The sequence below is a fragment of the Mobula hypostoma genome, chromosome 8 (genome assembly GCF_963921235.1).
Source record: "Mobula hypostoma chromosome 8, sMobHyp1.1, whole genome shotgun sequence".
Classification (NCBI taxonomy): domain Eukaryota; kingdom Metazoa; phylum Chordata; class Chondrichthyes; order Myliobatiformes; family Myliobatidae; genus Mobula; species Mobula hypostoma.
This window is the reverse complement of record NC_086104.1, coordinates 112,905,353-112,932,907: the sequence shown is the minus strand read 5'-3', so window position 1 is coordinate 112,932,907 and position 27,555 is coordinate 112,905,353. Positions and strand designations below refer to the sequence as shown.

At 41.6% G+C, this 27,555-nt stretch overlaps 1 protein-coding gene across 1 annotated transcript in view; it reads left to right on the top strand.

Moving 5' to 3' along the window:
• Window positions 1–25,968, top strand: part of LOC134350209 (cation channel sperm-associated auxiliary subunit epsilon-like) — a 132,290-nt gene extending 106,322 nt beyond the window's left edge. The window contains exons 14-15 of the mRNA XM_063055196.1: window positions 6,884–6,937; window positions 25,896–25,968. Of these exons, the coding sequence (XP_062911266.1) occupies window positions 6,884–6,892 (9 nt within the window). The 3' untranslated portion in view covers window positions 6,893–6,937; window positions 25,896–25,968. The remainder of the gene's footprint in view (window positions 1–6,883; window positions 6,938–25,895) is intronic.
• Window positions 25,969–27,555: the final 1,587 nt, after the last annotated feature.

Below are 27,555 nucleotides of genomic sequence, written 5' to 3'. Positions count from 1 at the left end.
TCATGATTGTATCAGTGTGTTAGTATTCAGATAATATTTTTGTTGACACTTAATTTTTTCCACCTCTTTCATGTATAGTACTTACAATTTCTACACTCAGTAGCTCAGCCCCAACTAGAACTCATAACGTAAGTTATTCATTACTTTTCTAATCTTGAGCTTGCAGGATATTGCTTATTGCATATGTTAATACATTGACCAAGGACTAAAGATGTCCAAAAATAAAACTGGAATGACAGAGAGACAGACAGACAGACAGAATTAACATTTCAAACTCAACAACAGAAAATCTGTAGATGCTGGAAAACCAAGCAATGCACACAAAATGGAGAAACTCAGCAGCCCAGGCAGCATCTCTGGAAAAGAGTACAGTTGATGTTTTGGACCGAGACCCTTCATCTGGACAAAAAAAGATGAGGAGTCAAAGTTAGAAGGTGGGGAGAGGGGAGGAAGAAACAAGGTTATACAGGAGATTGGGAGGAGTGGGGTGAAGTGTAGAGCTGGGAAGTTGATTGGTGAGAGAGATATAGGACTGGAGAGGGGTGAAACTGATAGGAGAGGACAGAAGGCCATGGAAGAAAGAAAAGGGGGAGGAGCACCAGAAGGAGATTATGGGCAGGTGAGAGGGAGAACAATGAAGAGGGAGGGTATTACCAGAAGTTCAAGAAATCGATGTTCATGCTATCAGGTTGGATCCTACCCTTGTGGTAAACACCAGGAAATCTGCAGATGCTGAAATATAAGATGTTGCTCCTGCAACCGGAGAGTGGCCTCATCGCAACAGCAGGAAAAGCAGTAGCAGGAGAATGCTGGTCAGAAATATCCAGAATGTATAATTCACAAATGAAGAAAAGCACGTTTGCTGCCAAGCATGGCACAGCTAATTGATATCAATACGTATCTAGCAAGCTAATGTTCAGAATGGCTGCCTTTACAATAGACTACAAATAATTTATCATAACATTATCACAACTGAATGATCCACCCCAGAGTAAATGAACTTTACCCTCCCTATACAACATCTTCATTTATGGAAAACAATTTTTTAAAAAATAAATCTAGGTTCTGTGAAATAGATCTCAAGTTATTGAAAAAAGTAGGCCTGAGGCAACAATTAAAAACCATAGAAACTACAGCACAGAAACAGGCCCTTTGGCCCTTCTTGGCTGTGCCAAACCATTTTCTGCCTAGTCCCACTGACCTGCACACGGACCATAACCCTCCATACACCTCCCATCCATGTATCTGTCCAATTTATTCTTAAATGTTAAAAAACCCGCATTTACCACCTCATCTGGCAGCTCATTCCATACTCCCACCACTGTGTGAAGCCCCCCCTAATGTTCCCTTTAAACTTTTCCCCCCTCACCCTTAACGCATGTCCTCTGGTTTTTTTTCTCCCCTTGCCTCAGTGGAAAAAGCCTGCTTGCATTCACTCTATCAATACCCATCATAATTTTATATACCTCTATCAAATCTCTCCTCATTCTTCTACGCTCCAGGGAATGAAGTCCTAACCTATTCAACCTTTCTCTGTAACTGAGTTTCTCAAGTCCCGGCAACATCCTTGTAAACCTTCTCTGCACTCTTTCAACCTTATTTATACCCTTCCTGTAATTTGGTGACCAAAACTGAACACAATACTCCAGATTCGGCCTCACCAATGCCTTATACAACCTCATCGTAACATTCCAGCTCTTATACTCAATACTTTGATTAATAAAGGCCAATGTACCAAAAGCTCTCTTTACAACCCTATCTACCTGTGACGCCACTTTTAGGGAATTTTGTATCTGCATTCCCAGATCCCTCTGTTCCACTGCACTCCTCAGTGCCTTACCATTAACCCTGTATGTTCTACCTTGGTTTGTCCTTCCAACGTGCAATACCTCACACTTGTCAGTATTAAGCTCCATCTGCCATTTTTCAGCCCATTTTTCCAGCTGGTCCAAGTCCCTCTGCAGGCTCTGAAAACCTTCCTCACTGTCTACTACACCTCCAATCTTTGTATCATCAGCAAACTTGCTGATCCAATTTACCACATTATCATCCAGATCATTGATATAGATGACAAATAACAATGGACCCAGCACTGATCCCTGTGGCACACCACTAGTCACAGGCCTCCACTCAGAGAAGCAATTCTCTACCACCACTCTCTGGCTTCTTCCATCGAGCCAATGTCTAATCCAATTTACCACCTCTCCATGTATACCTAGCGACTGAATTTTCCTAACTAATCTCCCATGCGGGACCTTGTCAAAGGCCTTACTGAAGTCCATGTAGACAATATCCACTGCCTTCCCTTCATCCACTTTCCTGGTAACCTCCTCGAAAAACTCCAACAGATTGGTCAAACATGACCTACCATGCACAAAGCCATGTTGACTCTCCCTAATAAGCCCCTGTCTATCCAAATGCTTGTAGATTCTGTCTCTTAGTACTCCCTCCAATAACTATGAATATAAATTATGTATTATGTCAACAGTACAGTTACCAGTTTTTCTAAGTGGTTTCCAGTTAATTGCGATATATCAGCACCAACATATTTCAGCCCAATTAAGCTGTTGCCCCAATTAGCTAAAATTCATGGAAATAGTTAAAAAGGTATCAAAAAGACATTACTGTAATTGCAGATACAATAGGGTCTTTTTAAGAGCCTCTTAGATAGGTACATGGAGCTTAGAAAATTAGAGGGCAATGCTGTAGGAAATTCTAGGCAGTTTCTAGAGTCGGCACAATATTATGGGCCAAAGGGCCTGTAATGTGCGGTAGTATGAGTAACAAATTATGTATTTAAGTGAAAAACTGAACAAATTAGAATACTGCCACAGTTCTATAAAACTATTATTTCCTAATAGTTATTGAGGGAGGAATTTAACCAGTGAACTCTGCTGGATTCATTTGACTAAATGAACAAAATCAGCACAGACACAGTGTGCAGATAATAAACTGTATCAGTGATTGCATCCAAATTTTCACTTTTATTGTAACATTCAAGATGATAGCCAATACCTTCAAATTTAAGATGTGCTGGTGAACCACAGCAATGTTCTGCAGGCTGTGTACAATACGTCTAAGTATACCCTGTTTGAATTACTCTTCTTGCAACCTGTAGCATATAATTTCCCTTTAAGAAATTTGCTTTTAAATGCACTTAATTATCAACAGATTACACAATTTTTATGAAAGATTCAGTGGACATAATTCTCAAGCAAACAGGAACAACACATTTAAGCAGACAAAGGTTGATCACCATGGACAGAACAAGGCAAAAGGGGGAAGTCCAAGCCAGGCTGAAACGCAGAGGGATGTGGCCCCCTGTGCTTGGCATTTTGTTGGCAAATGTGCAGTCACTGGAGAACAAAATTGAGAACCTGAGGGCAAGATTACTGTGTCAGAGGAGAATGGGAGGGTTTTATTGAACTCATGGTCCCCTGACCTTGAATACCTAATGATCAAGTGCCATCCATTCTATTTACCTAGGGAGTTCTCCATAATCCCAACCACAGTTTACATACCTTCAGTGGCCAACTATAATCAAGCACTTAAGATAACCCCACCACCCAGGACATACTCTCTTCCCGCTGCTGCCATCAGGAAGGGGGTAGAGGAGCCTTAGGACTCACACCACTAGGTTCAGGCACAGTTATTATCCTTCAACCAAAGGGAATCACTTCACTTGCCCCATCAAAATGTTCCCACAACATATGGACTCACTTTCAAGTACTCCATCTCATTCTTGATAAATATTATGTATGTTTATTATAATTTCTTTATTTTTGTACTTGCACAGTTTGTTGTCTTTTGAACACTGGTTGAACACCTAATGTGGTGGTCTTTCATTGATTTTATTATGGTTATTATTATATTGTGGATTTATTCAGTATGCCCACAAGAAAATGAATCTGAAGTTTGTGTAGGGTGAGATGTATCTACTTTGAGAATAAATTTACTTTGAAATTTGAGCTTTGAACTTTTCAGACCCAAATTTCACTTATTTCAGACAGAGCACAAAACAGGAAACAATGGAAATATTTCAAGCTTAAGTTTAATTGTCATTCAACCATACATGAATACCCATGGATACAGCCAAATGAAACAGTGTTCTTCTGGAACCAAGGTGCAAAACACAATATTAACAGTCATGCATAGCACAAGGCAGCAGTAAACATACAGTGACACAAGTCCCCAAGTGACATGTCCTGTAAATTGATGATGCATGTCAGCAAGAACAAGTTCTCAGTGGTTTGCCAATGAACACACACAAGCACACATTTCAGCTTGTCTTCCACGGAGTGAACACTGGAGAGCAGCATCAATGAGAGGGGCCAGCCTCCAATCCAGCATGGATGCACCTAGCATCTCCCCTCCTGCACGACTGCAACAGGCAAGCCCACATCAAGAGGCCTCATCTTTACTGCAACCAGGGCCACACAGCTCCCCTGCCTTTGGTCTTGCCAGTGAACCAGACTTGCAGTATTTTACAATTACCAGTGTCCAACAGGGTCTTGCGATCACAAGAAAAACATCCAAGACCATCACTCAGTGTTAGACTGCACACCGCCTTCGTGCACAGACTCCGATGCCTTTCTGTAGCAGGCAGCAACAGTTTGCAGCAAATCCAGCACCTCTGCCAATGAGCAACCTGCTGATGGGGTAGCCCTGCAGTGTTTGAAGTTCTTGATGGCCAACATTGTCTTGCAATCATAAAATAGACATTTTAAAAGTTTAAAAAACACCTTTGGTTGGCCCCAGAGGCATCAGTACTTCAGGCAGCACCTGTAGAAGCAGAAACACATGATGTTTCAGATCTTTGATCTTTCATCAGAACTAGAAAAGTTAGTAATGATAGAATCTTTTAAGTTGCACAGAAGGGGAAGGTGTGGAGAGAAAAAAAAAATGGAAAGTCTGTGATAGAATAGATACCAAGTCAGACTAAAGTCAATGATGATGGTGTGCCAGCCAAATCACCGAAATTCCACCAGAGAGAAGATTTTCAAGGTGGGCATTCATGAAAGATGAACATTAAAAGGCGGCAATTTAATGTTAATGAAAATATAGACAGTTACTAGAAGTTAAAAATAAGTATCAAACATGCTGTAAACAAAGAACATAGAAATCTACAGCATATTACTGGCTTTTCAGCCTATATGTTGTGCCAACCATGTAACCTACTCTAGAAACTGCCTAGCCCTCTTTTTTTCAAGGCTCCAGTGTACCTATCTAAGTCTCTTAAAAGAGCCTATTGTATCTGCCTCTACCACTGTCCATGTACCCACCAGAGTGTGGAAAAACTTACCCTTGTACCTACTTCCAAGGACCTTGAAACTATGCCCTTTCGTGTTAGCTATTCCAGCCTTGGGGAAAAAGCCTTGGGCTATCCACACGATCATGATCCTCTCATCATCTTATACTCTGCTATTTGGTCACCTCTTATCCTCTGTCACTCCAAGGAGAAAGGCCAAGTTCACTCAACCTATTCTCATAAGACCTGCTCTCTAATCCAGGCAACACCTTTGTACATCTCCTCCGCACACTCTATAATATCCACATTCTTCCTGTAGTGAGGACCAGAACTGAACACAGTACTCCAAGTGAGGTCTGATCAAGGTCTTATATAGCTGTAACATTACCTCTCGGCTCTTGAACTCAATCCCACAGTTGATGAAGGCTGGTTTAACAACCCTGTCAACCTGCCCAGCAGCTTTGAACGTCCTATGGATGCAAATCCCAAGATCCCTCTGATCCTCCGCATTGCCGAGTCTTACCATTATTATATTCTGTCTTCAAATATGACCTACTGAAATGAATCACTTCACACTTATCTGGGTTGAACTCCATCTGCCACTTTCCAGTCCAGTTCTGCATCCTTTTGATGTCCCACTAACCTCTGATAACCCTCCAGACTACCCACAAAACCCCCAACTTTTTTTTTGTCAGAAGCAAACTTACTAATCCACCCTTCTGCTTACTCATCCAGGTCATTTCTAAAAATCACAGAGGAGGGTCCCAGAACTGATCCCTGCAGAGCACTGCTGGTCACCATCCTCCATACAGAATATGAACCATCTACAACCACCCTTTGCCTTCTGTGGGCAAGCCAATTCTGGATCCACAAAGCAAGGTCTCCTTGGATCTCATGCTTCCTTACTTTCTGAATGAGCCTGGCATGGGGAACCTTTTCAAATGCCTTACTGAAATCCATATATACTACATCTACTGCTCTACCTTCATCAATTTGTTTTGTTACATCTTCAATATAATTAATCAGGCTCATAAGGCACAACCTGCCCTTGACAGAGCTATGCTGACTATTCCTAATCATATTATACCTCTCCAAATATTCATACATCCTGCTTTTCAGGATCTTCTCCAGCACTTGCCCACCACTGAAGAAAAACTCACTGGTCTAATTTCCTGGGTAATCTCTGCTCCCTTTCTTGAGCAAGGGAACACTTGCAACCCTCCAATCCTCCCATCCTGATTGATGATGCAAAGATCATCACCAAAGGCTCAGCAATCTCCTCCCTCGCTTCCCACAGTAAAGAGAAAGAGAAACAAGTTTAATTTTCTGCTCAGTGATTTTACAAATTAAGTGGAAACTGAATTCTGACTTTTCTGGTGAAAGGACCATGAGTTGAAGTACTGCTGCCTGACCTATGAGTACTTCCAGTACTTTGTCTGGATTTCAAATTTTCAGCATCTGCCTATTTTCTTTTGACTTCTGAAATGAAAGTTGTTTTTTCTGGTCACATTGATAAATGCTCCAACTCTGTTTTGACTTTTACCAGATTGGGAGAAATATCAAACCAGTTCTCAAAAAGTTAATTTCTCTTACTTTTAATATGCTAAACTTTTTTTTTTTTTGTTTTTTCTGCAGTTTCTGTAAACTCACAGCTCATTTTGCTGTAGAAACCTATGGAGTGGTCATCAGGTACAGTTTCTATAACAGAAGTGATTCTCTATGGTAATTCAATGTACAATCTATGGAATCAGAATCAGCTTTATTATCACTGACTGTATGACATGAAACTTCTACACGAGGAATTCTGCAGATGCTGGAAATTCAAGCAACACACATCAAGATCACTGGTGAATGCAGCAGGCCAGGCAGCATCTCTAGGAAGAGGTATTGTCGATGTTTTGGGCTGAGACCCTTCATCAGGACTAACTGAAGGAACAGCTAGTAAGAGATTTGAAAGGGGGAGGGAGAGATCCAAAATGATAGGAGAGGACGGGGGGGGGGGGGAGGGATAGAGCCAAGAGCTGGACAGGTGATTGGCAAAAGGGATATGAGAGGATCATGGGACAGGAGGCCCATGGAGAAGGAAAAGTAGGGGGGAACCCAGAGGATGGGCAAGGGGTATAGTGAGGGGGTCAGAGGGAGAAAAAGGAGAGAGAAAAAGAATGTGTGTATATAAATAAATAACGGATGGAGTACAAGGGGGAGGTGGGGCATTAGTGGAAGTTAGAGAAGTCAATGTCCATGTCATCAGGTTGGAGGCTACCCAGACGGAATACAAGGTGTTGTTCCTCCAACCTGAGTGTGGCTTCATCTTTACAGTAGAGGAGGCCGTGGATAGACATATCAGAATGGGAATGGGATGTGGAATTAAAATGTGACTGTACCTCTTCCTAGAGATGCTGTCTGGCCTGCTGCGTTCACCAGCAACTTTGATGTGTGTGACATGAAACTTAATGTTTTGCAATGAAAAGGCATAATAATCACTAAATTGCAAAAATAAATACATACAGGGTAGTGTTCCTGGACCCATTGGGCACAAGATACAACAGCCTGAAAGCATGTACCACCTGGCTCAAGACAGCTTCTATCCCACTTAGCAGCTGCTACTGCTGAGCGGCTACTCAAACAAACCCATTAGATTCTAAGAACAGGGAGAGGTGGAGGTATAACGCGACTTCCATTGGAATCCAGTAATAAGGTTTCAAAGTTGAAGAAACATTCAATCCTTTATTAAGTAACTAGCAAAACAAACAGTCTTGGAGCATTAAAAACTAATGAAATTAAAATTGGCAAAAACCAAATTAACAATTTGCATAATAAATGGAGGTGGAAGGTAAGGACATGTTTGGCACAGCTTTGTAATTTCTTCAATGTAATTAAATGGTTTTAAGCTATTTTAAACAAAGCTAGTGATGTTAACCAACATTAAGCATAATGAAACAAATGTTAATGTAATTAAGTGGTCAACAAAATTGATATCATACCCAGCTATCTGTAGCTCTAACTGACTGAAGACGAAGCATGAATACGTAACTAACTCTTTGCTTTTACCATCTCCCCACCCATGTGACTAACTACCATAATAAACACAATAAACATGCAACACAAAATACAATGCAGATAGAAAACAGATACAAAGACTATTGCACATTTCCCTAGTGCAATAAACTCAACTCTTGGCCTCACAATCAACCTTGTTATTGTCATAAGGGGGTAGTGCTTCAAGGCTTGGATATGGACTCCAAGCCAGAGACTGAGCAAGAACCCAGAACCTGGGTCTTGACTCAGGCTCAGACTCCAGATCTAGACAAAAACATAACATGGCTACAGGACTGGATGAGTGACTCCTGGACAGGACAAGGGAGCCCCAGCACCAGGCTGGGCAAGACACATGGACAGGACAAGAACACAAAGCCTTGACTTGGTCAAGGGAGACAGGAACAGAGCTTTGGTCTTGGGAGACAGGAACACAGAACCTTGGTCAAGGGAGGACAGGAACACAGAGACATGGAACACAGAGCCAGGACACTTCCTTGGGAACAGGACCTGGGGCCAGGGCACTACACACAAGTCAGGACCCCTCCGAGGGAGCAGGACATAGGGCCAGGACTCATACACAGAACAGAGACAGTTCTCAACACAAGGTAGCAGCAAACAGCCAGACCTACCTAGTGAAGGCATGGACATAGAGACAGTTCCAAACAACAACAGACAGTTTCTTATCCTGACACAGCAAGGCTCCAATCTTGCTCCAATGGTTGAACTTGACAGTGGTGTAGGCAAAGGTTTCAGGCAAGGCTTCAAGTGAGGCCAGACTTGCAGGTAGGGCAAGGCTACAGGAGGAAGCAGCCAAGAAGGGATTTTGACAGGAACAATCCAGCAGCTGAACCTGAACCAAGCAGCTATTTATGTAGCCAGCCCAAAATGTGAATCAGCTGCCTCAATTAGAGCACCCAACAGAAAAAGGGAAAAGCAGAAAATCTGGAATAAGGAACCATGGACCGGACCGTGAACTGGAATCCGGACTTCACGGACCGGACCTTGACAGTTATAACCTTGTGCTTATTATTAATCTGTGCTGCACTCACTCTGTAATTATAACACTTTATTCTGCATTCTGTCCTTGTTTTACTTCAATGCATAGTTGTAATGAAATTATCTGTGTTGTGATTTTAAAAAATCTGTTGTTGGCATGCAAAACAGTTTTTCACTGTACATGTGACAATAATAAAACAATTTACCAAATTATGGATCATTCAGAAATCTGATGGAGGGGATAAAGCTGTTCCTAAATTTGGTAGTTTTGAGAACACTAAAAGACTAAAGCGTATGAATTACGAGATTTCCTAAATACTTCATTTTAATAGAATTCATAGTTTTCTTTGTAAGAATATTGTCTATACTGAATTCCTGTATTTAAATTTTCATAATAACTTTGGATCATTTGTGTCTCTTTTAGTTTATATATCTGTATTGTACTTTTGCTTGTAGGAAATTAAGTGTACAGAACGATCATGATAGAATTCTTTGATTCATTATCTTTAACAATCATACAAAATATTCCTATTCCACTATGGCTTCTAAATTGAAATAACATTTCTCCCAGAATTTTCTTTTTCATAAAAGTTGAGGTATTCTTCATGATGTGCAGATTTGCTCTGCCTATGCTGTTAACAATCAAAGAACACTAATGTATGCAAATTCCCAATACGCTGTATTAAATCTTACAAATCTAACACATTCCTATTTGTAATTTTGACAAAGGGCAAGTGATTTCCTTCTCACCCTCCTGCAGTATTTAAAGTTTATTTTTATGCTGTACATATTTGCCAAACTTTTGTGCTGTGTCAGCTCCTCAGAAATGGTTCCTGACAAATATTTGAAGCACATACAGTGGCATGCAAAAGTTTGGGGACCCCGGTCAAAATTTCTGTTACTGCTAAGCGAGTAAAAGATGACCTGATTTCCAAAAGGCATAAAGTTAAAGATGACACATTTCTTTAATATTTTAAGCAAGATTACTTTTTTTATTTCCGTGTTTTACAGTTCCAAAATAACAAAAAAGGAAAAAGGCCCAAAGCAAAAGTTTGGGCACCCTGCATGGTCAGTGCTTAGTAATACCCCCTTTGGCAAGTATCACAGCTTGTAAATGCTTTCTGTAGCCGCTAAGAGTCTTTCAATTCTTGTTTGGGGGATTTTCACCCATTCTTCCTTGCAAAAGGTTTCTAGTTCTGTGAGATTCTTGGGCCCTCTTGCATGCACTGCTCTTTTGAGGGCTATCCACAGATTTTCGATGATGTCTAGGTTGGGGACTGTGAGGGCCATGGCAAAACCTTCAGCTTGCGCCTCTTGACGTAGTCCATTGTGGATTTTGAGGTGTGTTTAGGATCATTATCCTGTTGTAGAAGCCATCCTTTTTTCATCTTCAGCTTTTTTACAGACTGTGTGATGTTTGCTTCCAGGATTTGCTGGAATTGAATTCATCCTTCCCTCCACCAGTGAAATGTTCCCTGTGCCACTGGCCGCAACTCAAGCCCAAAGCATGATCGATCCACCCCCATGCTTAACAGTTGGAATTTCTTTTCATGAAATTCTGCACCCTTTTTTCTCTAAACATACCTTTGCTCATTGAGACCAAGAAGTTCTATTTTAACCTCATCAGTCCACAGGACATGTTTCCAAAATGCATCAGGCTTGTTTAGATGTTCCTTTGAAAACTTTTGACACTGAATTTTGTGGTGAGGATGCAGGAAAGGTTTTCTTCTGATAACTCTTCCATGAAGGTCATATTTCTGCAGGTGTCGCTGCACAGTAGAACAGTGCACCACCACTCCAGAATCTGCTAAATCTTCCTGAAGGTCTTTTGCAGTCAAACGGGGGTTTGATTTGCCTTTCTAGCAATCCTATGAGCAGTTCTCTCGGAAAGTTTTCTTGGTCTTCCAGACCTCAACTTGACTTCCACTGTTCCTGTTAACTGCCATTTCTTAATTACATTACCAACTGAGGAAACGGCTACCTGAAAATGCTTTGCTATCTTCCTATAGCCTTCTCCTGCTTTGTGGGCATCATTTATTTTAATTTTCAGAGTGCTAGGCAGCTGCTTAGAGGAGCCCATGGCTGCTGATTGTCGGGACAAGGTTTGAGGAGTCAAGGTATTTATAAAGCTTTGAAATTTACATCACCTGGCCTTTCATAACAATGACTGTGACCAAGCCATAGCCCTAACAAACTAATTAAAGGGCTGAGACACAAACACGAGGAAATCTGCAGATGCTGGAAATTCAAGAAACACACACAAAAAATGCTGGTGAATGCAGCAGGCCAGGTAGCATCTATAGGAAGAGGTACTGTCGACGTTTTGGGCCGAGACCCTTCGTCAGGACTAACTGAAAGAAGAGATTGTAAGAGATTTGAAAGTGGGAGGGGGAGGGGGAGACCTGAAATGATAGGAGAAGACAGGAGGGGGAGGGATGGAGCTAAGAGCTGGAAAGTTGATTTGCGAAAGGGATGGGAGGCCCAGGGAGAAACAAAAGGGGGAGAAGAGCCCAGAGGATGGGCAAGGAGTTATAGTGAGAGGGACAGAGGGAGAAAAAAGAGAGAGAGAAAAAAAAGGGATAAATGAATAAATAAAGGATGGGGTACGAAGGGAAGGTGGGGCATTAACGGAAGTTAGAGAAGTCAAGGTTCATGCCATCAGGTTGGAGGCTACCCAGACGGAATATAAGATGTTGTTCCTCCAACCTGAGTGTGGCTTCATCTTGACAGTAGAGGAGGCCGTGGATAGACATATCAGAATGGGAATGGGACGTGGAATTAAAATGTGTGGCCACTGGGAGATATTGCTTTCTCTGGCAGACAGAGTGTAGGTGTTCAGCGAAACGGTCTCCCAGCCTGCATTGGGTCTCGTCAATATATAGAAGGCCGCATCGGGAGCACTGGACACAGTATATCACCCCAGCTGACTCACAGGTGAAGTGTTGCCTCACCTGAAAGGACTGTCTGGAGCCCTGAATGGTGGTGAGGGAGGAAGTGTAAGGGCATGTGTAGCACTTAATCACATAACCATTACAGCACAGAAACAGGCCATCTAAGCTCTTCTAGTCCGTGCCGGACTCTTACTCGGCTCATAAACCTCCATTCCTTGCCTGTCCATATAGCTGTCCAATTTAACTTTAAATGACATCATCGAACCTGCCTCAACCACTTCTGCTGGAAGCTCGTTCCACACAGCTACTATTCTCTGAATAAAGAAGTTCCCCCTCATGCTACCCCTAAACTTTTGCCCTTCTAACTCTCAACTCGTGTCCTCTTGTTTGAATCTCCCCCACTCTCAATAGAAAAAGCCTATACATGTCAACTCTATCTATCCCCCTCATAATTTTAAATACCTCTATCAAGTCCCCCCTTAACCTTCTACGTTCCAGAGAATAAAGACCCAACTTATTCAACCTTTCTCTGTAACTTAGGTGATGAAACCCAGGTAACATTTTATTAAATCTTCTCTGTACTCTCTATTTTGTTGACATCTTTCCTATAATTCAGTGACCAAAACTGTACACAATACTCCAAATTTGGCCTCACCAATGCCTTATACAATTTCAACATTACATCCCAACTCCTATACTCAATGCTCTGATTTATAAAGGCCAGCATACCAAAAGCTTTCTTTACCACCCTATCCACATGAGATTCCACCTTCAGGGGACTATGCACCATTATTCCTAGATCCCTCTGTTCTACTGCATTCTTCAATGCCCTACCATTTACCATGTATGTCCTATTTTGATCAGTCCTACCAAAATGTAGCACCTCACATTTATCAGCATTAAACTCTATCTGCCATCTTTCAGCCAACTCTTCTAACTGGCCTAAATCTCTCTGCAAGCTTTGAAAGCCTACTTTATTATCCACAACTCCACCTATCCACCCCACCACTCTGCTCCGTCTAGCGGAATTAGTCCTTACTTTTCCCCATTCTGATGTTTGGTCTGAGAAACAAATGTATCTCTTGACCTGTATGCTTGTATGCATTGAGATGTTGGCCTATGATTGGCTGATTAGATATTTGCATTAATGTGCTGATGTACAGGTGTACATAACAAAGTAGCCACTGAATGTATTTATGTACAGCATAAAAACAGGCCCTTCAGCCATGATACCTGTGTCGGCCATGTTGTAGTCGAAACTAATCCCAGCTGCATATGTATAGTCTATATTCACCCCATTCCCTGCCTGTTTATATGCCTGTCTATATTTCTAAATTGTTGGTATTGTCTCCGCTTCCACTACCTGCCCTGGTAGTTGATTCCAGGCACCTACCCCTCTGTCATTAATAACAAATCCTGACTCATAAATCTCCTTCAAATCATTTCCCACTTTTCTTAAAACTACGCCCTCTAGTCCATAAGACTATAAGACATAGGTGTAGAATTAGGCCATTTGGCCCATCAAGTCTGCTCTGTCATTCCAACATGGCTGATGGCTGATCCTTTTTTCCCCTCCTCAGCCCCACTACCCAGCATTCTCCCCGTAACCTGTGATGCCATGTCCAATCAAGAACCTATTAAGTTCTACTTTAAATACATGCAATGACCTGGCCTCCACAGCAGCCTCTGTTAACAAATTCCACAAATTCATCAACCTCTGGCTAAAGAAATTTCTTTACATCTCTTTTTTAAATTGACACCCTTCTATCCTGAGGCTGTGCTCTCTTGTCCTGGACTTCCCCCACCATGGAAAACATCCTTTCCACATCTACTCTGTCTAGGCCTTTCAACATTCAAAAGGTTTCAATGAGATCCCCCTTCATCCTTCTAAATTCCAGCGACTACATAGCCATCAAACATTCTTCATGTGATAACCTTTTCATTCCCAGAATCATCCTTGTGAACCTCTTCTGAACCCTCTCCAATGCCAGCACATCTTTTCTTAGATGAGGAGCTGTTCACAATACTCAGGTGAGGCCTCACCAGTGCCTTATAAAGCCTCAGCATCAATCCTTGCTCTTGTATTCTAGACCTCTTGAAATGAATGCTAACATTTCATTTGCCTTCCTCACCACCAACTCTACCTGCAAGTTAACCTGTAGGGTGTTCTGCACAAAGATTCTGAAGTCCCTTTCCATCTCAGATTTTTGGATTTTCTCCATTTAGAAAATATAACGCACATTTATTTGTACTATCAAAGTGCATGGCCATGCATTTTCCAACATTGTATTCCATTTACCACTCTCTTACCCATTCTCCTATTCTGTCTCAGTCCTTCTGCAGCCTACCTGTTTCCTCAACACTACCTGCCCCTCCACCAACCTTCGTATCATCTGCAAACTTGGCAACAAAATCATCTATTTCATAATCTAAATCATTGATGTACAGCATAAAAAGAAGCAATCCCAACACCGACCACTGTGGAACACCACTAGTCACTGGCAGCCAACCAGAAAAGGATCCTTTTATTCCCACTTGCTGCCTCCTACCAATCAGCCAATGCTCTAACCATGTTATTAAATTTACTGTAATACCATGGGCTCTTAACTTGGTAAGCAGCCTCATGAGTGGCACCTTGTCAAAGGCCTTCTGAAAGTCCAAATATACAACATCGACTGCATCCCCTTTATCTATCCTGCTCCTCAAAGAATTCCAACAGGTCTGTCAGGCAAGATTTTTCCCTTAAGGAAACCATGCTGATTTTGTCCTGTGTGTCCAAGTAAGTACTCCATAACCTCACCCGTAACAATTGACTCCCAACATATTCCCAACCACTGAGGTCAGGCTAACTAGCTAACAGGTCTATAATTTTCTTTCTGTTGCCTTCGTCCTTGCTTAAAGAGTGGACTAACATTTACAATTTTCCAGTCCTTTGGCATTATGCCAGAGTCCAATCATCTTTGAAAGATCGTTACAAATGCCTCCACAATCTCTACCACTACCTCTTTCAGAACCCCCTGCTGCAGTTCATCTGCTCCGGGTGACTTATGTACCCTTAGATCTTTCAGCTCTTTGAGCACCACCTCCCTTGTAATAGTAACTGCACTCACTTCTCTTCACATCTGGCATACTGCTAGTGTCTTCCACAGTGAAGACTGATGCAAAGTACTCATTTAGTTTAACTGCCATCTCCTTATCCCTCATTATTATTTCTCAGTCTCATTTTCCAGTGGTCCTATATCCACTCTCATCTCTGTTTTATTTTTTATGTACTTGACAAAACTTTTACTATTCACTTTGATATTGTTTGCTAGCTTGCTTTCATAATTCATCTTTTCCCTTCTAATGTTTCTTTTAGTTGCTGTCTGTATATTTTTAAAAGCTTCCCAATCCTCCATCTTTTTCCACTAATTTTTGCTTTGTTGTATGCCCTCTGTTTTGCTTTTACATTAGCTTTGACTTCCCAACCTTTTTTATGCCATGGATCAATACCATTAAGCAAGGAGTCTGTGAACCCTAGGCTGGGAACCCCTGTTCTAATTTTTGCTATTTCCCTCGGGAAAAAACACTGTCTACCCTTTCTATAATTTTATATAATTCTATCAGGGGGCCTCTTAGACCCTGACACTCCGGAGAAAAAAACTGAGTTTCTCCCACACCACCTAATAGCTAATAGTTTCTAATCAAGGCAACATCTTACTGAACTTCTGCACACTCTCTATAGTCAACTTTCCTATAATGTGGCAACCAGATATTATTCCAAAAGTGGTCTAACCAAAATTTTATATAGCTGCACATGACTTCCAGACTTTTATACTCAGCATCCTGACTGATGAAGTATGCCTTTCCTATTCTTTTCCACCTTATCTGCTTGTGTTAACACTTTTAGGAGCTCTAAACATGCATCCAAAAATGCCTCTTTACTTAATATTCCCACCATTTACTGCATACCTGTCTTACATTTGACCTTCCAAAGTACAACAGCTAAACACATGCCCAGATCTGTCATTATTCTGTTCATTTTACCAATTGATCTATACGCTGCTGTATCAGAACAGCTTCATCCCCTCTGTCATCCGATTCCTAAATGGACCTTGAATCTTTGGACTACCTCACCTTTTTTTAAGATATTGTACTTCTGTTTTAGCACATTTTTTAAATCTATTCAATATATGTACACCGTAATTGATTTACTTATTTATCATCATTATTTTTTCTCTCTGCTAGATTATTGAACTGCTGCTGCTAAGTTAACAAATTTCACGTCACATGCCAGTGATAATAAACCTGATTCTGATTCTGATCCTTTCACAACTTTCCTCACTAACCACAACTTCATCAATTTTATGCCATCTGCAAATTTATTAATCAGCCCATTTAGAGATCATTTACATATATACTGTATATCACAAAAATACAGAGGTCCCAGCATAGATCACCGTATCTCCACTCAAGTAACATCCTTCCACTACTACCCTCTATCTTCTATAAACAAGTCAACCATGAACTCAATCTACCAAGTCTGCATAGATCCCAGTCCTTTAATTTTCTGGATTAGCAAACTATGAGAGACTTTGTTGAAAGTTTTAGTAAAGTCCATGTGTACAGCATCCACTAACCTACTGTCATGAATCAAATTCATCAGCTCCTCAAAAAAACTCAATCATGTTTGCAGAAAGTTGCCTTCCCTACACAGAGCCCTGCCAACTGTTCACCCTCCTAGATAGCAAGTGGATGCTTCACCATTAATTTATCCACCACTGATGTAATTTGTCTCTATAACATTGGTTATTTTCCAGTCATCTGGGACCTTGTCTGTAGCTAAAGAGAGTACAAAGCTGTCAGTCAAGGCCACAGCAATATACTGTCTTGCCTCTCAGTAACCTAGAAAAAAATCCCATCAAGTCCTGTGACATCCATCTTAATACACTTCAAGAGCCCCAATACCTTCATATTAACATACCCTGGACTATCAACAGATCCCTCCCTGACCTTGCTATCCTATATGCCCTTCTCCTTGCTGAATACCAATGTAATGTTCTCGTAGTATCTCACCCACTTCCTCTGGATCCATCATACATTCTCTTCTTTATCCTTGAGTGGTTTTAACCTCTCCCTCCTTACCACGTTGTTAGAATCGGAATTATTTACGTTGACATATGTCATGAAATCTGTTGGTTTTTGTTAGCTGTATAGTGCAGGGCATAAAAATTACTATAAGTTACAACGCAAAAATAAAATTAAATAGAGGAATAGTGAGGCAGTGTTCATAGTTTCATTGACCATTCAGAAATCTAATGGCAGAAGAGAAGAATCTGTTCCTAAAATAGTGAGTGTGTCTTCAGACTCGTGCACCTCCTCCCTGATGGTAGTATTGAAAAAGGGGCATGTCCTAGAAGGTGTGAGTTTTTAATGATAGATGCCGCTTTCTTGAGGCACGAACTATTTGCATATGTCCTCTGCAGTGGGGATGCTTGTGCCCATTATGGAACTAATTCCAGTTATATTCCTCAAAGGCCTTGTCCAATTTCAACTTCCTGAACTTTGCATAGAATCATACAATACTATAACATAAAAATAGGTCCTTCAGCCCACCAAGTTTGTGCCGAACCATTAATCTGTCTAGTCCCACCAACCTGCACTCAGACCATAGCCCTCCATACCCTTCCCATCTATGTATCTATCCAAATTTATCTTAAATGTTGAAATTGACCCCATACCCACCACTTGCACTGGTAGCTCATTCCACATTCTTACCCTCTGAGTGAAGAAGTTCCCCCTCATGTTCCTCTTAAACATTTCACTTTTCACCTTTAACCCATGACCTCTGGTAGTCTCACCCAATCTCAGTGGAAAAAGGCCTGCTTGCATTTACCCTATCTATACACCTCATAATGTTGTATCCCTCCATCAAATCTCCCTTCAATCTTCTATGTTCTAACCTATTCAACCTTTCCCTATGACTCAGGTCTACAAGTCGTAGCAACATCTTTGTAAATTTTCACTGCACTGTTTCAATCTTATTTACATCTTTCCTGTAGGTAGGAACCCAAAACTGGACACAATACTCCAAATTAAGCCTCAATGTCTTATACAATTTCAACATAACATCCCAACTCTTGTACTCAATAGAACATAGAAATCTACAGCACATTACAGGCCCTTTGGCCCACAATGTTATGCCAACCATTTCTACTCTAGAAATTGCCTAGAATTTTCCTCCTGCATAGTCCTCTATTTTTCTAAGCTCCATATACATATCTATGAGTCTCTTAAAAGACCCTATTGTATCCGCCTCCACCACCATCACCAGCAGTGCATTCTATGCACTCAGTACTCTGTGTGAAAAACTTACCCCTGACATCCCCTTGGTACCTATTTCCAAGCACCTTAAATCTAGGCCCTCCCGTGTTAGCCATTTCAGCCCTGGGGAAAAAGCCTCTGGCTATCCACACAATCAATGCCTCTCATCATCTTATACACCTCTATCAGGTCACCCCCTCATCCTCCATTGCTCCAAGGAGAAAAGGCCAAGTTCACTCAATCTATTTTCATAAGGCATGCTCTCCAATCCAGGCAACATCCTTGTAAATCTCTTCTACACTCTCCTATGGCATCCATATCCTTCCTGTAGTGAGGTGACCAGAACTGAACACAATTCTCCAAGTGGGGTCTAACTACGTTCTTTTATAGCTGTAACATTACCTTATGGATCTTAAACTCAATCCCACAGTTGATGAAGGCCAATACACTATATACCTTTTTAACAACACCATCAACCTGTATAGTAGCTTTAAGTATCCTTTGGATGCAGACCCCAAAGTCCTCCACACTGCCAAGAATCTTACCATATTCTGTCTTCAAATTTTACCTACCAAAATGAACCACTTCCCACTTATCTGGGTTCCCAGCCGGACTCCCATCTATCACTTCTCAGCTCAGTTCTGCATCCTCTTGATGTCCCGCTGTATCCTCTGAAAACCCTCTGGATTATCCACAACACCTATATTCTACAGAGGTTGTATTGAGAGCATCCTGAGCAGCTGCATCACTGCCTGGTTCGGAAATTGCACCATCTCGGATCGCAAGACCCTGCAGCGGATAGTGAGGTCAGTTGAGAAGATCATCAGGGTCTCTCTTCCCGCCATTACAGACATTTACACCACACTCTGCATCTGCAAAGCGAACAGTATTATGAAGGACCCCACACACCCCTCATACAAACTCTTCTCCCTCCTGCCATCTGGCAAAAGGCACCGAAGCATTCGGGCTGTCACGACCCCAGACTATGTAACAGTTTCTTCCCCCAAGTCATCAGACTCCTCAATACCCAGAGCCTGGACTGACACCAACCTACTGCCCTCTACTGTGCCTGTTGTCTTGTTTATTATTTATTGTAATGCCTGCACTGTTTTGTGCACTTTATGCAGTCCTGGGTAGGTCTGTAGTCTAGTGTAGTTTTTGAGTTGTTTTACGTAGTTTGGTGTAGTTTTTATATTGTTTCATGTAGCACCATGGTCCTGAAAAACGTTGTCTCATTTTTACTGTTTACTGTACCAGCAGATATGGTCGAAATGACAATAAAAAGTGTCTTGACTTGACTTCACTTGAACACCCCCAACCTTTGTGTCATCAGCAAACTTACTAATCCACCCATCTACTTTTTCATCCGGATCATTTATAAAAATCACAAAGAGGAAGGGTTCCAGAATAGATCCTTGTGGTACACCACTAGTCGCTGACCTCCATGCAGAATATGAACCAACCACCTTTTGCCTTGTGTGGGCAAGCCAATTCTGGATCCACAAAGTAAGGTCTCCTTGGATCCCATGCTTCTTTACTTTCCGAATGAGCCATGCATGGGGAACCTTATCAAATGCTGAAATCCATATACACTACATCCACTGCTCACCTTCATCAATGTACATAGATTTATGAAAGTCAATGTGTCAGAAGTTTTCTTTATGACCCTACGTACCTGTGATGCCTCTTTCAATGAATTCAGGATCTGTATTCCCAGATCCCTCTGTTCTACCACAACCCTCAATGTCCTACACTCATCATATAAGATCTACACTGGTTGGTCCTCCCAAAGTGCAACAACTCACACTTGTCTACATTAAATTCTATCTGCTATTTTTCAGCCCATTTTTCCAGCTGGGTCAGATACCACTGCAAACTCTGATAGCCTTCCTCACTGTCCTTCCAATCATGGTGTCATTCACAAATTTGCTGATCAAGTTCACTACATTATCATCCAGATCATTGATATTGATGACAAACAACAATGCATCCAGCACTGATCCCTGCAGCACACCACTAGTCACAGGTCTCCAGTTAGAAAGGCAACCAGCTACAACCATTCTCTGGCTTCTGTGAAGTCAATGTTTAATCTAATTTACTACCTCATCTTGAATGCCAAGCGACTGAACCTTCTTGACCGATATCCCATGTGGGACCTTGTCAAAGGCCCCGCTAAAGTCCATGTAGACAACATCCACTGCCTTGCCTTCATCAACTGTCCTGGTAAAAACTTCCTTGAAAAACTACAAGACTTGTTAGACACAATTTACCATGCACAAAGCCATATTGGCTATCTCTAATCATTTCCTGTCAATCCGAACACTCATATATCCTGTCCCTTAGAATACCTTCCAGTAACTTTCCACTACTGATGTCAGGCTCACCAGCCTATAATTTACTGGCTTATCTTTCTACAGCAATACTCCCATCTTCTGGCACCTCACAATGGCTCAGGATGTTTTAAATGTCACTACTGCTTTGCCTTAGTTCTATAGACTCTGTGTCCATCTCTTGAGTAAATACAGATACAAAAAAATTCATTTAAGATCTCCCATCTTTCTAAGCGCCATGCATAGATTACTCTGATCTTCCAAAGGACCAGTTTTGCCCATTGCTATCCTTTTGCAACACACATAAAAGTTGCTGGTGAACGCAGCAGGCCAGGCAGCATCTCTAGGAAGAGGTGCAGTCGACGTTTCAGTCCGAGACCCTTCGTCAGGACTAACTGAAGGAAGAGTGAGTAAGGGATTTGAAAGTTGGAGGGGGAGATCCAAAATGATAGGAGAAGACAGGAGGGGGAGGGATGGAGCCAAGAGCTGGACAGGTGATAGGCAAAAGGGATACGAGAGAATCATAGGACAGGAGGTCCGGGAAGAAAGACGGGGGGGGGGCGGGGGGACCCAGAGGATGGGCAAGGGGTATATTCAGAGGGACAGAGGGAGAAGAAGGAGAATGAGAGAAAGAATGTGTGTATAAAAGTAAGTAACAGATGGGGTATGAGGGGGAGGTGGGGCATTAGCGGAAGTTAGAGAAGTCGATGTTCATGCCATCAGGTTGGAGGCTACCCAGACGGAATATAAGGTGTTGTTCCTTCAACCTGAGTGTGGCTTCATCTTTACAGTATAGGAGGCCGTGGATAGACATGTCAGAATGGGAATGGGATGTGGAATTAAAACGTGTGGCCACTGGGAGATCCTGTTTTCTCTGGCGGACAGAGCGTAGATGTTCAGCAAAGCGGTCTCCCAGTCTGCGTCGGGTCTCGCCAATATATAAAAGGCCACATCGGGAGCACCGGATGCAGTATATCACCCCAGCCGACTCACAGGTGAAGTGTTGCTTCACCTGGAAGGACTGTTTGGGGCCCTGAATGGTGGTAAGGGAGGAAGTGTAATCACATCGGGGGTTTCTCCTTCACCTTGTCTGCTAGAGCAAAGTATTTTCTTGAACTCTTATACTCCTCAAGTACCTTATTTGTTCATATTTGCCAATACCTGCTATGCCTCACTTGCTTTCTCTTATCTCTCGAAACCAAGGTTCCCTAAGCCTATTATCCTGCCTTTTATTCTGACAGGAACATACAAACTCTGTACACTGAAAATTTACTTTCGAAGGCCCCCCGGTTACCAAGTACATCTTTGCCAGAAACAACCTTTCCTAATCCACCCTTGCCGGATCCTTTCTGACACCATCAAAATTGACCTTTCTCCAATTTAGGGCCTCAACCAAAGGACCAGACGTATCCTTTTTCAGATTAACTTTGAAACTAATGGCATTATGGGCACTGGATGCAAAGTGTTCCCCTACACAAACTTCTGTCACCTACCTTGTCTCATTCCCTAACAGCAGTTCAAGTCACACGGTCTGTCATTGGGACTTCTGTGTACCTGATGAAGGACACTTTCCTGAACACAATTGACAAACTCTATCACATCCACCCCTTTTACAGTATGGGAGTCCTAATCAATATGTGGAAAGTTAAAATCACCTTCTATCACAACCTTACGTTTCTTGCATCATTCTGTGATCCTTCTACAAATTTGCTCCTCTAAATCCCACGGATTGTAAAGTGGTCCATAATATAATCCCCTTAATATGGTCATACCTTGCTTATTCCTCAGTTCTACCCATAAAGCCTCATTAGACAAACTCTCCAGTCTGCCCTGACATTGCATTTTCCCTAAATGGTAAAGCCACCCCTCTCCCTTTAGTCTCTCCAGCTCTATTGTGTTTAAAACAACAGAACCTCGGAACATTGAGCTGACAGTCCTGTCCCTCCTGAAACCAAGTCTCACTACCGTCTACAGTGTCATAATTCCACATGCTGTAAGCTCATCTGCGATTCTTACAATACTCCTTGCATAGAAATATACGCAGCTCAGAACGTTAGTCCCACCATGCTCAGCCTTTAGATTCCTGACTATGTATGAGGGCTTAATGACATCTTTCTCCATAATCACTCCACTATCTGGTTCCCATCCATCCTCTGCAGCTCTAATTTAACACCTACACACACACACACGCACAGAAACACAGCAGCACTAGCAAACCTTCCCACTAGAATATTAGTCCCTGTCCAGTTCAGCTGCAAACTGTTCTTCTGTACAGCTCTCACCTTCCCTTGAAGCGAGCACAATGATCCAAAAATCTGAAGCCCTCCCTCCTGCACCAACTCCTTAGCTATGTGTTAAACAGTATGGTCTTCCTACTTCTGGCCTTAGTAGCATGTGGCACAGGAAGCAATCCTAAGTTCACAATGCTGGACTTCCTGGCCTTTAACTTAGCACCTAAGTCCTTGAGCTCTGCAGGACCTCCTCACCTATCCTACTTATGCCATTGGCACCGACGTGGACCATGACCTCTGGCTGCTCATCCTCCCAACTAAGACTGCTGTGGACTTGATCCAAGATGTCCCTGACCCTGATACTCAGGAGGTAACAAACCACCTGGGAATCTTGGTCTCGTTCACAGAACCTCCTTTCTGTTCTCCTATCACTACATCTTGCCTCTTCTCCCCCTTTCCTTAGGCCATAGAATCTGAGCCATAGAGCCAGATTCAGTGCCAGAGACCTGACTGCTGTGACTTACCCCTTTGCTAGGCCATTCCCCCTCCCCCCAACAACATTATCCAAAGCGGCATACCTGTTGTTGAAGGGGAAACTGTGAGCTCCAACTTATGGGCATTGGACTGTTTCATTAAACTGGGCCATTTTTTAACATCTGTTTTTTGTGAGTATGTGGTTCACCGGACTGAAGCCTCTTTCAACAAGGTAGGAGGATGGAACTGCAATGAAGAGCAGTATGGCTGTTCTCTGAAGACCAGGAAACTGTATTACAGTGTCGCCACATACCACTAAAGCCAACATATTTGAAAAGCAGTTTTACTTTTTCATTATTCTGAAATTCAATAATTTCTTCTTGTAAGCTCTCTTCTTGTTCTTCCACCTTGCAAAGAAATGGGTTAATTACCCAGTCCAGAATTTCTTGATCATTCACATCCTTCAATCAATTCTGAAAATTCTTCTTCAGTGACTGCAGTCTTATTGCAAATCTCCCTCTGTGAAAGAGAGTGCCATATCTTCTATGCAGGGAAACTGTGAGAACATTCTTCTCCTAATGTTTTGCTTATATATTTCCAATTTTCTGATAAAAGTGATCACTGCACTTTTTGCCTGGATTAAATTGAAATTCTCACCCAGTAGTTTCATATTTAAATGTTCATTTTTGTCATCTAGATTGGCTAGGTATGCCACATCTCCACATAGTTCAATCTTGTTTCCCAAGTTCTTGTCAACTGAGCAAAAATTCAACCACAGAGTCAAAAGAGAATCTCTTCATAAACTTCAATTTTTGTTAAACCATACATATGCCATTAGTAATGCTTCATTGTCTTGTTCAGTTGAGTCATCCAATTTAATCCCAAATTCTGTTTTTGGAGCTCTGTGCATAGTTGAAAGTGTCTTCACTCATTTCGTCAATACAATGGGCTACAGAGTTATTACTCAGAGGAATTGATTGTAAAATCCTGGTGTCCATGGAGATAACAGTGGTGAACACTGCTGATACAGCAGGCATTATTAATCTTTCACCAATTGTATGAGATTTTCCACACTTTGCTATCATTTTGAAAATGTTATATGAAGCAATGAGATCATTTTTAGCTTTCTTGGCAAGTGACTCACATGTACAATGCTTTTCAAATGCTTCTTTCATCTTCTGGAAATTCCATTTGGAAGTAAGTAGCATTTTCAGGGTGTCTTTTATGGAAGTGTTCCTGCAAACCTGATAGTTTCATGGCTTCGTTCAACAGTGCAGTATTACAAATCAGATAACATGGGGTGTCGTTGATCTGTCAGGAATAAAACCGTACTCCAGGAACGTAGCATTGTATTGATGCACTTTCTGTGTTTCTGTTTCCTAGCAGGATTAAAATTCAAGGCTTCACTGCCTTCAGACTCAGAGACTGTGCGTACATATTTATCTATCATTAACAGGCTAAATTAAGATAAAAATTAACACAAACTGGGAAAATTGCATGAACTCGTTCCATGCCGTGAATCAAGGGGAACTGTTGGGCACTGGTTGCTAATTAATGCATCTCCAATATTGTGTGTGTGGTTGGTAAGGTTGGATAACGTTGTCAAGTTTCAGACATGTTGCGACGAGTGCTCACTGCCTGCAGAGCTATGGTTCTTCCTGTGTTGCAGTGCCTCATCCTGTTTTTCAGAAGTGCCTGCTCTACTAACAGTCAGTCAGATCTTGTGCCTCATGTTAGGGTGCTGCTTACCACCCCCTAAGAATCTTGAATGCCTCCCAATGACTTTTATTTCCCCTAATGCCCCCTAAGAACATGTAACTGCTCCCTTGGGGAGGGTGGTGCTGCCCCCCGCTGGAAATCACTGTGTCTTTTGGTTCAAGTGAATACATTGTTCACTCTGACTTATGAAAGCTTCTGTGCATTTGGTTTACAAGGAGACCTTGGTATCACAGTACAAGATTTAGACAAACATGGATTAGTAAAAATAGATCAGATCAGACCCATGTTTCCAAGAAGTACAGATAGTAGAAAATGCTGCTCTCGGATAATGTGTCGGAAAATCAATTTATGGAATCTTCTGTTAAATTATTGAGAGAGAAACTATTGAAATGTGAAACTGCTGCACAGATAATTATTGTGAGCATTGTTAACATTGTATATAGTTCTCAGGACATGGGTTAGTCCTACCATATCATTTACTTATAATCTTAATTGTCTGAGAATATGTGTTTACAAAACCAGTGTTATCTGGAAGTCTGAATTATCTCTCATATTACCCTTAAATATCTGTTGGAGAATATTGCGTTGGATAAGTATGTATAACCTTCAAATTCTAAAGCATTCACATTGTAATTCTTTAATCAATATTTCTCTGTCATTCCAGGAAGGACAGCACAATGGTTTTATCTTTGGTATGGTCCTTTATATTCATTCTACTCTCCAGCTTTGCTTACAGCTACTATAAATATATGAGTATCTTCAGTGAGATGCTGTACTTCAATAAAAATCATAACTATAATTAAATATATGCTCAACAAGGTTAAGATCTCAAATTTCATAATTGTCTTTTATAACAAATGTTTGGATATTTTATGTTGTCATCAACTTGTTACAGTACTAAGTGACTCGCTAATCATTTCCAATAAATATTATTAATTGAATGACATCTGTTGATCTTGAGTTGTGACAACAAAACAAGTGCTATTTTTGATTTGCTGTTTCTTCTTATTGCAGGGCAGGGAAATTAATATCTTTTATGGAAGTACAAGAACTGTCCATTTGTGCATTGACTGTCCATTTTCCTCCACAGATACTGCCTGGTTAATTGTGTTCATCCAGTAGTTCTTTTTGCTACAGAAATTATGTTGTAGATAACCTCTGATTGAATTGAGTTTGACTAACACGGGAGGAATCAAGCTATGTGTCCATCCTCCTCCCATATTAATTAACAAAATCAGAAGATTGCAAGTACTATAAATTTAAAATAAAAATGGATAATTCTTGGCAACTTCAATATGTAGACAGCATCAGTGAAGAGGGTAACAGTTAATATTTCTGGTTCTTGACATCAAAATCCTCTTAGGAAATCAATGATCTAAAACATTAACTCATTACTTTCATTTCTGAGTTGCTCTCACTCTGTCTGTACAGTTGAGTCCATCCAGCATCTTCAGTTTTCATTAATGATCTTTTAAAGAATCGTACATCTAATCTGTTCTTAAATGTCAATATTGGCAGTGTCCTCCAGATTTCAAACCTATGAATGAAATAATTCTTCAAATTCCGTCTTCTATAACTTAAGTCAACCCTATCTAGTCTTAGATACTTATAGTAAGGGGAATGTTTTCATGATTAGGCACCCAATCCCTGCTCCTCATAATTCTATACACCTCAAACAGGTCCAGATACTGCCTATCCATATTCCCATCATTTGAAAGAGACCGAGAAACTCAGAGAATGGAATGCAGACTTTTATAGGAAGCAGGATGAGAGGTATAGTCAATATACACTCAATGGCCACTTTATTAGGTACACCAACACCTGCTCAGTAATGGCTTATCTAATCAGCCAATCGTCACATCGGTGGTGCAGAAGGATGGGACAAAGAAGAGAAGAGCTGTCGTCATTGGAGACTCTATAGACAGGGGAGCAGACAGGAGATTTTGTCGACATGAGAAGGACACCGGCATGGTTTGTTGCCTCCCGGGTGCCAGAGTCTGGGATGTCTCTGACCGTGGTGCACGACATCCTGGTACGAGAGGGAAAACAGCCAGAAGTCGTGATACATGTTGGTACCAACGACATAGGCAGGAAGAGGGAGGAGGTGCTGAAGTGTGAGTTTCGGGAACTAGGCAGAAGGCTGAAAAACAGGACCTCAAGGGTGGCGTTCTCAGGATTGCTGGCAGTGCTACGTGACAGTGATGGTAAGAATTGGAGGAGATGGCAGTTGAATGCGTGGCTGAGGAGTTGGTGCAGGGAGCAGGGATTTAGATTTTTGGATCATTGGGATCTCTTCTGGGGAAGGTGAGACCTGTACAGGTTGG